General features: G+C 44.2%; 1 protein-coding gene across 1 annotated transcript in view; it reads left to right on the top strand.

Moving 5' to 3' along the window:
* The window catches only part of SMAD6 (SMAD family member 6), a 59,132-nt gene extending 52,042 nt beyond the window's left edge, over nucleotides 1–7,090 (top strand). The window contains exon 4 of the mRNA XM_081965223.1: nucleotides 6,161–7,090. Within this exon, the coding sequence (XP_081821349.1) occupies nucleotides 6,161–6,705 (545 nt within the window). The 3' untranslated portion in view covers nucleotides 6,706–7,090. The remainder of the gene's footprint in view (nucleotides 1–6,160) is intronic.
* Nucleotides 7,091–12,821: the final 5,731 nt, after the last annotated feature.

The following is a 12,821-nucleotide window of genomic DNA, read 5'->3' as shown; positions in this document are numbered from 1 at the left end:
CCTCAAGAATTGTGGACAGAATGCCGAAGGACGGCATTTTCAGGTCCACTCACGCTTTCCTCTAAACTGTGAGCTTTTCAGAACGTAATAAGGTGCATTTCCGCAGGACAACACTGGCTTTTATTCAGAGACTGTTGCTGTGGGTTAGTGGTGTACAGAATGTCCCTCTCTCCCCCATTCTCTTTTTATGGAATTAGGAGGCAGATGGGTTTGCACAAAATCAATAATCAAACTGTGGATTCATTCTTTCTTTCCTTTTTTTCCACTCTCCAATATAGTTTTTAATTTTATCTCTCTCTCTGTGTGTGTGTGTGTGTGTGTGTGTGTGTGTGTGAGAGAGAGAGAGAGAGAGAGAGAGAGAGAGCTATCTTATGAAATATTTTAAGAAACATGCGACCAGTCTCCCCTTGGTGGTCAGCAAGGCCTTCTGGGGAAAGCCTTCTGGTGTCACTAAGCTGCTTTCATCCTCATGGTTTGGAATGATGATATCCTTGTCTTCAGGAAGGAATTTTCTCAACCTGACCCAATATGAATTGTCCATTGGTTGTAGTTTTTCCTGGGCCGATTGCGATGGACTGCACCTCTTAAATGCTTCCAGAGATTGAATACGCTGCTTCATTTCTCAAGACTCTTATCACCTCTTTCCCTTCCAAATAGATTTTGCAAGGAATCTATTTCATTCCAAAACCTATTTGCAAGAAAATACGGTTACAGGATTTATCTATAGTGAAAAGAAGGACCGTGTGTGTGTGTGTGTGTGTGTGTGTGTGTGTGTGTGTGTGACATGATATCAGTGTTGCAGTATTTGAGGAGCTGCCATAAAGAAGAGGGGACAACCTATTTCCCGAAGCACCAGAGGGCAGGACAAGAAGCAATGGATGGAAACTAATCTAGGAGAGAAGCAACCTATAACCAAGGAGAACTTTCCTGACAGTGAGAGCAATCAACCCGTGAAACAGAAGTTGCCTTCAGAAATTGTGGGTGCTTCATCACTGGAGGCTTTTAAGAAGAGACTGAACAGACACTGTCTGGAATGGTATAGGGCAGGGGTGTCCAAACTTGGGAACTTTAAGACTTGTGGACTTCAACTCCCAGAATTCCCCAGCCAGCCTGGTATAGGGTCTCCTGTTTCATCAGGGGGCTGGACTAGAAGTCCTCCAAGGTCCCTTCCAACACTGATATTCTATGTTCTAGATTTTGTTCACCACTCTCAAATGTCTTTGGAGACATTTCAATTTTTTAGAGGAAGAAAGCAATGGAATTTTGCATGACACCAGAGAATGACCTAGGCCTTGAGTTGTATGATGTCCGGTCCTTCCTTTCCTCCAATTAATGCTGTTTTTCTTGACTGGCTTTCAGCAGGAACTGTTTCTCCCACCACAAAATCAGGCATTTCAATAACCTTTTGAGTTTTTGAACCTTTCCTTCAGAGTCAAGGCTGAGTGCCAAGTCTCGTGAATTTGGGAAACCTCAAAATTCTCCTTGTTTCCTATCACCAGGAGTGAATACTTTCTTAGGTTTAGATCCCACAAACTTCTATAGTAAGATTAATGTGCCAGCAGCATTCTGTTCCATGGCTTTTGGTTTAAAAAACAGCACCACCATATATGTTTCCTCCTAAATATGCAAATGCTCAGAATTGCAACATCCAAGAAATGCCTCCAAAATCATTAGATCAGATATCAGTAGATAGGTGACGGCCAAAATAGGATATAAATCTGGAAGAATGAGCTGGAACAGTTATTTGCAAGAGCCTGAAGGACCAGCTACCCCTTGTTTTAGGATGTAAGTTCCGGTTCTTTCTTGGGGCCTACTAAGTAGCTTCATCTTTTGTCCTTGCTTGATTGAGTAGCTCCTCTGAACCTGCCCATATTTCCCTGAACCTTCTCAGTTTAGAAGCTTCTCCTCGTATCTTATTCCTCGGTTGGATGATGATTAATTTAGGACTGTCATTTTCAGGCCAGGCCTTTATGCTCCTAACTTAGTTTTTCAAGAACTGTGTGGCAGGTGGTGTGATTTGTTTAGACATAAGTGAAAGTTGGACTATAACGAAGGTTGAGCACCAACGAATTGAGGCCTTTGAACTCTGGTGCTGGAGAAGACTCCTGCGAGTCCCTTGAACTGCAAGGCGGTTAAACCAGTCAGTCCTAGAGGAGATCAACCCTGACGGCTCTTTAGAAGGCCAGATCCTGAAGAGGAAACTCAAATACTTTGGCCACCTAATGAGAAAGAAAGACTCCCTGGAGAAGAGCCTCATGCTGGGAAAGACTTGAGGGCAAAAGAAGAATGGGACGACAGAGAATGAGGTGGCTGGATGGAGTCACCGAAGCAGTCGGCGTGAGCTTGAATGGACTCCAGAGGATGGTAGAGGACAGGAAGGCATGGAGGAATGTTGTCCATGGGGTCGTGATGGGTGGGACTTTGCCACTAACAACAACAACAACTTTGGTAGACCTGAGGTTCCAGCCTCAAGGTTCAGGAGAACATGGTTTATCAATACATCAGCCAATTTGATAATACAAGTAGACAAATTTCAGAAGAACAATCCACACAGGTACTTTTCCCTGTGACTGTTAATCTCGAGCATTCTCACAAGCATACTTTTGAATGGTTAAAGTCGCCTAAAATCATTTTGGGGTGGTTGTTGTGGGTTTTTTTTTGGCCCAAACAAAATTCTTGGTCCAGAATTTTGCCCGGGGAAGAAGGGGGAGTTCAGTTCTTCCCCTCCTCCTCTCCTTTCCCGTTTGAAAACTGCAGAGTTACAACTCAAGTTAATCTTTAGCAAAACAACAGCAGTTTAGGCTTGGTTCCCTGGGCAAGTAATGTCTGTTTTTCTGGCAGCAGTGAAATTTGAGATTGAGAGAGGGGGGAGCAGGGAGAGAGAGAAAGTAGGCCTCTGTTTTTTGAAATCCAGGGAGTCAGTCTGCTCTTTCAAGCAAAATGATGGTATCGGTTTGACTTCAGAGTTAATTGGACTTGATGGCATGGAGGTACAAGGTCAGAAGGGCAAAGGCTTGAGATAGGTTTGTTGGGAAGCTCTGAGCCAGGTTCAGGGTTTTCCCACAAACCAAGAATGCTTGGCTGATGCTCCACAGGACCGCGGGGGTGGGGAACGGGGGACGGGACGGGACATTCAGCCAGAGATAGAAAAACTACTTGCGGCATGCAGACTGCAGAGAGGAGCAAAGGGAGGAAGTCCTAAGGCTCCGTTGGCTTTGTTATTTAAAGATGCATCTCTTAAACAACATTGGGGCTGCTAGAAAGTATTTTCATGTGCCTTCCCCCTCCCTCCCCAAAAGGCACAGAAGAAAGGGGGGGCTCTGTCTTTGGGCTGTTCAGATTTGAAGGGTTCCAGATAAAGGTGAAATGAAAAGGTCAAAGCATCTTTCTCCGATTCTGGTTTTAAGGAAGAATGAAACAGCCAAGGGGAGGAGTGCTCAGTTTGACCTTGTTTTTATTCATCAACGAATTAACACAGTAGGAGTCTCATCTTTGATTGATGTTGTTTGGAAATTCAGATCCCAGCCAGACACCTAGAAATTATCCAAACATCATTGTGAGATATAACAGCCAGTAAGGTGCTATTTTTATGTAAAAAAAACTTTACTTTTTGCAAAAATGTGTGTAATCTGTTACTCCACCTAATGCATCAAGGATGACTCTTCCATAATCCATCCATTTCAGTCTTTTCTTTTTATCTTCAAATCTGCCATCCATGCAGCGTAGCCATATCTGCAAAAATTGCTCTCTCCCTTCCAATTACGGCATTATTTGGTATGGTGATGTTTCGGGTCCTAATCAGCTTGTTTGCAAAAAATCCCATAACAACATTTTCAGCAACTTTCTCAATTTGTGTTTGTCCTACATTTGGAAAACCAAGAATTATTTTTCACACAGATGCCAATGGATGATAGTGGCTGCTATGCCATTGTTTGTAATTAGTCTGAGTAATGTTGTTGTAATCACCCACTTCATGGTTTCAGGTTTTATCACTGTTATTTCATTTCAATTATAGAACATAGAACAGGGGTGTCCAAACTTGGGAACTTTAAGACTTGTGGACTTCAACTCCCAGAATTCCCCAGCCAGCCATGCTGGCTGGGGAATTCTGGGAGTTGAAGTCCACAAGTCTTAAAGTTCCCAAGTTTGGACACCCCTGACATAGAACAACAAAAGACAAGGAATCCTCAACTTAAAACCATCATTGAGCCCAAAATTCTGGTTGCCAAGTGAGATGGTTGTTAAGTGAATTTTGCCCCATTTTACGACCTTTCTTGCCACAGTTGTTAAGTGAATCTGTCTTCCCCATATGACTTTGCTTGTCAGAAGGTCGCAAAAGGGGATCACAAGACCTCGGGACACTGCAACCGTCATAAATATGAGGCAGTCGCCAAGCATGTGAATTTTGATCATGTGTGACCATGGGGATCCTGCAACAGTTTGTGTGAAAAATGGTCAGACTTTTTCAGTGCCGTTGTAAATTTGAACAGTCACTAAATGAACTGTTGTAAATCAAGGACTACCTGCAGAATATTTTGTCCTGTCCCGTCCCACAACTTCGGTTCTGAAGGCAGCCCTTGGCACAGAGTGGAGTTCGTGGCCAAGACGTTGAGGGCAATGACAGAAATAGGTTGCCCAGGCCCGGGTAGTGTGGTTGAGGAGCAGGACAAAATCTCCGTGGTCCAAACTCAGGATTGGCCAGTTCTTCCAGTCTCCTTTATGAGGCCTCCAGGCTGCAGAAAACAGGAAGGCATCCTGTGACAGGATTTTGTAGCTCATCCATGAGGATCCATAGCTCTCCTCCTGATGGGAAGGAAAAGGTGGCTGGATGTGGAGCTCAAATGCACAATCACAACTCAGCAGAAACAATCCTGCAAAAAAAAAAGCTGGACTGGAGCTGAGCAGAGAGAAGGGGTGCCTGGGCGAAGGATTCATTTAATCAGTGGTCATCTTGAGAATCCCCCACTGGGTCTTTCTTTCTTGTTGGAAAAGAGCCTGCTACGTTTTCTGGATTACTTGCTTTGAAAGCGCCTGCTTCATCTTTGGGGGTTATTTCAGGATTGAGATTCCCAGGCATAGAAGCTTCCAGAAGGTTCCAGGCAAACACCTTCCTCTGAGTTACTGCTCACTCTACTTCCCGTGTTCTGGAAGGGAAGGGCAGGTGCTAATATTGTCTCCCCCTCCTCTCAAAACCTCCATACTTGACTGGGGTCAGCAATCTCCATCATGCAGCCAGGTAACTCCTGGATGAAGCTCTCTATGCATAAGGATGATATTTTCACGGAGAGTTGTGGAAAGGGGCCGCTTGGCTAATGTCAGACCTGCCTCAGCTTGGGCAGCTAAGTAAAAACGATCCTTGACTCCTTTTGTTGAGAAAAGTGTAGTTTACTAGACGTCAAGTGAATTACAGGGGTGAAGAGCCAGAACTGAGAGTTCACGCCAGATTTTTGCCAGTTCACTTTCTTCCCTTGGTCCCTTCTCTCGTTGCCCAACCAAGTTTAAAAGAGATATTTTGGCAGAGTACTATCTAATTTGGGCGGAAGGGCTAGATGATAGAAATAGGAAATAGGAATCTAAAAACATAGTTTGTATTATGGAAGAAGTAGGAATTAGTGATAGGAAGGTAGGAAAAATTAGGATGTACGGAAGTAGAAAAAGGTATTTATTAGTAGAAGAGCAATAAAGACTGTCTGATATAAATAACCAAACATAGACTGATCAGCAAAACAGTAAGAAATAAGAGGATGATAAGTGTTAAAATGTATAGAGATGGACTGAGAGGGGGAAAAATGTTTGTTAAAATGCACTGATAAATATCTGCGGTAAGAAGGAATGGGAAGTTCCAATGTTACTTGTAAGTGTTGTGTATGTCTTTGTCAATGTGTGTAATTGTTTATAATTAAAAAAAAATATTTTAAAAAAAGATGCTTGGGAAACAGGTTGGCATTCGTCTCCCAGGGAAATGACCTTGAAGTCTTCATTCACTTTCCCCCAGACCCTCAAACCCCCCCTCCTCGCTGCCCTTCCAGCTTCCCCCCCCAGGCTTCATGGCAGACCGGCAGTGAGGTGGCCGTTCTGACCACTAGGCCTTGAGCAGCCATGTTGGTTCAAAGCTTCTCTTCCTTTGAGCTGACCTGTCCTGTCCTTCCTCTCTCCCCAGATGCCATCACGTTGCCTGATGCCGTGAAACACAGCCACTGGTGCAGCGTCGCCTACTGGGAGCATCGGACACGCGTGGGCCGCCTCTACACAGTGTACGAACAGTCTGTCAGTATATTTTATGACCTACCTCAAGGAAACGGCTTCTGCCTCGGACAGCTCAACCTGGAGAACAGAAGCGAGACGGTCCAGAGGACTCGGAACAAGATCGGATATGGGATTTTGCTCAGCAAAGAAGCGGACGGCGTGTGGGCTTACAACCGGAGCGAACACCCGATCTTCGTCAATTCCCCCACCCTGGACATTCCCAGCTGTCGAACCTTAATCGTGCACAAAGTGATGCCAGGGTACTCGATCAAGGCCTTCGACTACGAGAAATCCTCTCTCCTGAAGCATGCCACTGACTTAGAGTACCCAGATGGACCCTACGACCCGAACAGCGTCCGGATCAGCTTTGCGAAAGGCTGGGGGCCCTGCTACTCCAGGCAGTTTATCACCTCTTGCCCGTGCTGGCTAGAAATTCTGCTCAACACAAACAATAGGTAGCTGTTGGATGCTGAGGAACGAAGCCCCGGGGACCCCAAATGTCATCTACCTAGATTTAATATAAAGTTTTATATATATATATAAATATATATATTATATGAAAATATATATATATTATACTTGTAATTACGGAGTCATTTTTACAATGTCGTTATTTATGTACGGTGCAATGTGTATATGGACAAAAAAATGGAAAATGCACTTTGGCTAAAAGTCTTTCAGTACTACAGTTGTGTTTTTTAAAAAAAATGATGGAAAAAATATACAGCAAATATTGGAGTATTGCCAGAATTTTGGCTGTATCGTTTTTTTAAAAATAGTAATATCCAGGCCAAAAGCTAGTACCAGTTGCTCATTAATAATAAACTATTTGCATTTATAGGTGCCCCCATTGTCTGTTTTTTTTATTATTACTTTTTGAATAAAGAAAGAAAATGGCAAGAGGAACTATTTATGACTTCAAGAAAATATATTTCTGGAGTTGGCATGGAATGAAATAAGGAGTCTCTACTTGTGTTTCCTTTAAAACAGGAGTCTCCAAACTTGGCAACTTTAAGACTTGTGGACTTCCAGTCTCTGAATTCTGCTTTAAAACTACCATTAGTGCCTGCTGGCTGTGGAATTCTGGGAGTTGAAGTCCACAAGTCTTAAAAGTGGCCAAGCCTTGCATTTCTCAAAATGGAGTGCACAAATACTCTGAGCAAAAGGCACCATAGAGCCATATAGATCTAAAAACATAACGCTTGCACATCCAACTCAGCTTAAACATGTCCATCAGCAAGAAGTCTTCTCATCTCTTTGGCTAATTGCTCTGAGTAACTGTGATTCCGGTTAGAATTTTCCCTCCCTCTTTCCTGACTGGCATCAAAATCTGCCTTCCAGGAACTTGTGATAGCAATAGGACTTACATACCGCTTCCCAGTGCTTTCCAGCCCTCTCTAAGCGGTTTTCAGTCAACCTCTTGCCCCCAACAATCTGGGTCCTCATTTTACAGACCTCAGAAGGATGGAAGGCTGAGTCAACCTTGAGCTGGTGAGACCCAAACGGCTGGCAGCCGGCAGTCAGCAGAAGTAGCCTGCAGTACTGCACTCTAACCACTGCACCTCCGTGGCACTGATGCCCAGGTAGGCAATGAGACAGGCTGAAAAAAAAATCTAGACATCCCCAGTGCAACCTGTGCGCTTTAAAATGGCATAAACTAAAACCTTGTGCTGCTCAGATTGTGGGATTTACTGTAATGGTTTTGTGACATATTCTACCTTGGAAGTTCCGTCTTGGTGTTAACATGCCATCTTTTTAAGAGAATGTTAGGAGCTCTGGAACAAAGCCAACAAAGAATAGTTGAACTGAGGATAAGAATGAAGAAAATAGTGGATATCAAATGCCCAGATGGAAGATGGAGCAGACTTGAAGTCCAGGATCATATTTGTGAGGAAGCAGATGTGGGAAAACATCAGGAGAAGCTTCCTTAACAATGGAAGTTGTTTAACAATCCAAGCAACAACAACTGCAATTGTTTCTTTAATGACAGTTTTAAAGTAGAGTCTAGGATTCATGTGGTGCTTGACTGTTGAACTGGGATTCCCAGCAAATGTGTTGAGCCCCCATTCTGGAAATTGTGATCCAGTGCAACTAGAAAGCCCCAGGTGGGAGAGGCTGATTTGATGGCCTCTAAGGTTCCTCTATGCCTCATAAACACGGGAACACATTTTGAGAGCACCAGGTTGGGCACAGTTGTTTTTGGTTTGGTAGAAGACCTGGTGCTCAGGAGTCCTAGAAAGTCCACAGATGGCTGTCCTTGGTTCCCCTCACCTGATTCAGTGCTTCTAAACTTCAGAGCTAAAAGGAAAAAGGCAGAGTAAAAAGTGACAACTTTATTTACAGGAAAAGTGCTGGAAATGAAAATGTTGTCCTGATACTCATCATTTGTTTGGTACTCGACACACAAGCTAGAATTTGTCAGTGTTGGCTCCCTCACTACTCTCCAGCCAAAACAAAGGGTCTCATGTTAGTCACCTGGTTTATTTGGTACTCATTTTTAGTACTCAACACGCTGCCAGGAACTAATTAATGATGAGTACCGGGCAGTGGTGGTTGCAGGTGATATGCCCCAGTACTGGCGTACCGGAGCCTGCCCGGAGCACCGGGTACCGTTCCAGTAGGGTGCTCCAGAGGGCCCGCCCACCCGCCCGAGCTCCTTACCTGTCTTTAAAGACTTTGGTGCTTCTGCGCATGTGCAAGGTGCTTACAGCGCCTCCGTGACTCCGCTGAGCAGCTGGAGGATCACGGAGGCGTAGCTGAACAGTAAGACCCATGCGCGTGCTGCGTGCGTCGATGTGGACGATGCTGGGCTCGTTCCAACCGTGCCAGTTGGAACGGGATCCGGAACCCATCACTGGTACCAGGGTACCACTGTATTTTGCTAAACTGACATAATGGGACTATCAATCATCATGAGATCCTATGTGTGAATCGTGAGGTCCTTTGTGTGAATGCATTTCCTTGGCTTTCATTTCAGCTGGTGCACTTTGAATGTGTCCTTTCTGTGAAAACAATGAGCCAAAGGGCTCCGAAATGGGACTCCCCCTCTCCTAAGACAAGATGGGGGCCCAAGGCCTATAGTCAGACAAAAGTCACGGGAACCAAATTGTGCAATCAAGGCAAATGCGCACCGTGCACCAAAGCAGATTGTGCCTTTTTGGTCACACCCTGTGGCCACACCACAAACACACACAGAGAGAGATGGAGGTTTTCTGCGTTGATGCTCCAGCATCGAACCAAACTCTGCGTATTTTGTAGCTGGCCCCATTCTTGGCAGCTCCCTCTCCCTTCAAAAAATGGTATCTCCCCACTTCTTCGCATTCTGACTGGGATGCTCTCCTCGGTTTCCCTTCTGTCCTTCCTCCCAGGATGTTGGGAAACACCCAGCCAGGCAGGGGGAGGTATCAAGCAGGGAGTTAGCCTTGAATCCTTGCGTAGACGCAACAAATCCAGGACTGACCTCTTTTAAGCTCCATGGAGCCATCTGTCTCTTCCCAGGTGAAGGCTGGCAATCTGGGGAGAATCCTGAATAATAGGCCAAAATATAATAAAATAGTAGTAAGCTTAAGCTCTACACATATGGATCTTGTTGGTTCCTGGCACAGGTCCTCTCGGGTGGCTTCACCCTGGGTGCTGCAGCACCTTCTTCTCGAGTCCCTTCTGAGGAATCCGGCCTCATCGGGTTTTTGCCCTCCCCTCTCCAAAAGCTGCCTCTGTCCTGAGGTTGCTCTGAAAAAATAAATAAATAAAATGAAACAAAAACACAGCCTCGCAGTTGAATGCCATTGAATTAAAACAGCCCCTCTATTACACAATCAACCTCAACTATTTCATAGCTCCCATTTGGACAACTTACAAGCATTCTTAAGAGCTGTTCACAAGACTTTAAAAAAACCACAATAATCGAATGCATTTCTTTGGCAATCTTTTTTTAACATGTGTGTTCCCTATAAATGCCCGGGCTTGGTGATAATAAACCCATAATGGAGACACGGGCGCCTTCCACCCCGCAGCTTGCTTAATGGTCCCTCACTCGGGATGAAGGTAAACGGAGGCAGTTCTGTTTTTTTCCACGTTCATCCAATAGGCTGATTGATTAAGGAAAAGAAGGTCTTTTTATTCCTCTGATGAGAAGAGAGCAGCAGCGAAATCTTGCCTTTATACAAAGCCAAGCTGGCTTCTCCCAGGATTCACGAACTGAAGACTTTCTTGTTCCTTGCGCTATTTAAACAATAAAATTAAATCCCGGGTACGTGGAGGGAGATTAACAAGAGCCCCGTCTCAGCCAGGACATCATCGGAGTTTGCAGTGTGAAGCCAACTCTGCACTTCTTTCTACAAAGCTGTTTTATGATTTTAGGCAGACTTCCAGCTCATCTCTGGCAAAGGAGACGGAACCCACTTGAAAGTGTTGTCCTCCTGGGAGGGCTCCCATGACTCCACAGAGGCCCCACATTTTGGAGGGGGTGAGGGGGAGATGAGCTATCTACCAGAAGTTCCTCTAGTGCAGGGGTCTGCAACCTTAAACACTCAAAAGAGCCATTTGGACCCATTTCCCACAGAAAAGAAAACACTGGGAACCACAGAAGCTGGGTGGGCGTGGCCAATGCAACGTCACTCCCACCCAGTCACATGACCTGCCCCAGCCACGCCTACCCAGGTTTTTTCTGTGGAAAATGTCTGTCTGTCTGTCTGTCTCTCTCTCTCTCCTGGTTTTCTCTTTTCCTCTCCCTCTTTCTTTCTTCTCTCCCCTTCCCTTATTTTCGCTCTCTCTCCCCATTCTCTCCCTTATGTTTCTCTTCTCAAGTTACACAAGGAGTGACTGGGAGGGGAAGATGAGGGGTGGGGCCAGCCAGCTGACAGGGAGCCAAAGCAGGGGGACGAAAGAGCTGCATGTGGCTCTGGGGCCGCAAGTTGCCAACACCCGCTCTAGTGTGAAGGGACAGGACAGGACACTGCTAATCCAACTGCTGCTCAGTCAGGAATCTACCAGTCCTTTTTAGAGGGCCATCAAGCTCCCTTTAAAACCCTCTTCTGGATAGACATTTCTCCTGATGCTTCTACTCAGCCTCCATTCTTTTAAGTTCAGCTGACTGGACCTTCCCTTGCTCTTGGTTTCAATAGATCTATCCTTTCTTAGAGATGACAGCTTATTTCCAATCTAGGAGTTGGGTGATGATAGTTGACATTATTAAATTTAGAGAAATGTCTACATTTGGAATGTCTACATGTTTACCAATGGAGGAGGCCTTAAAAAACCCCCAGGATTCATCACCATTGGGCCTACTGATGGTTACCAGTCTAAATGACCGGGGAGCTGGATGAGTCATGGGGGAAAGTGGACTTAACATTGAGGGTTGCTTCCTGAATCAGAAACAGCTTACAAAAAGCATCTGGAAGATTGCAAGGAGATCCAGAAGAGTAGTCAGTCTTGGTTTTTCTTTCCAATGATTACTCTAGAATCTAGATCATAGGTTTCCAGACTTCATAATTTAAAGACCTGTGGACTTCAACTCCCAGAATTCCCCAGCCAGCCATGTCTTAAAGGTTGCCAGGTTTGGAGACCTCTGCTCTAGATTCAAGGTCTCCTCTAGGCCACGTCCTTCTGCTACTCCTAGGCAAGACAAGACTCCTCAGAGAGCAAAGCAGCGAAGTCTCTCTCAAATTAAGCTCACTTACCAATGCCTACACATCCTAGTTGTCAATAATTTGGGTTCCTAATGTTTTCTAGGATATCAACCAATCTCCTTGTACATATGTTGTGCACTGACAATAAATAATAATAATAATAATAATAATAATAATAATAATAATAATAATAATAATAATAATAATAATAATAAAATCGAGTAAAAAAAGTAAAGAATTGGACATCACCTGGAAAAGACCAATTACATGGTTTCTGGCTCAAATATCTGACCAGTTTACATGCAATATTGGCCAGGCAACTGAATGAGATTTTACAAAATGGCCAAATTGATGAATGGTTGACAACTGGAAAAACATACTTGATTCAGAAAGATGCAACTAAAGGAACAATACCTGAAAACTACAGACCAATAACATGCTTGCCAACAACCTTCAAATTACTCACAGGCATTATTGCAGATAACATTATGGATTATTTGGAAACAAACAACATCTTGCCAGTAGAGCAGAAAGGCAACAAAAGAAGGAGCAGGGGCACAAAAGATCAGCTCCTAATTGATAAAATGATATTAGAAAATTGTAAGAACAGAAAAACGAACTTGAATATGGTCTGGATTGATTAAAAAAAGGCATTCGACTCATTGCCACATAGTTGGATCATAAAATGCTTAGAAACAACTGGCATTAGCAAAAATATTACATCCTTTACTGAAAAGGCGATGAAACAATGGAGAACCGAGTTGGCAGTAGGGAATGAGAACTACGGAATGGTTAATATCAAGCGAGGAATTTTCCAGGGTGATTTATTTTCACCTCTTCTCTTCATCATCGCGATGATCCCACTATCAGTAATCTTAAAAAAAATGAAATTAGGCTACCAAACAGCCAAAGAAGCCGAAAAAATTTCGCATTTATTATATATGGATG

Source organism: Natrix helvetica, assembly GCF_964273705.1.
Source record: "Natrix helvetica genome assembly, chromosome: 12".
In the NCBI taxonomy this organism is placed as follows: domain Eukaryota; kingdom Metazoa; phylum Chordata; class Lepidosauria; order Squamata; family Natricidae; genus Natrix; species Natrix helvetica.
Note: the sequence above shows the minus strand (reverse complement) of the source record. Positions and strands in the feature narration are given on the sequence as shown.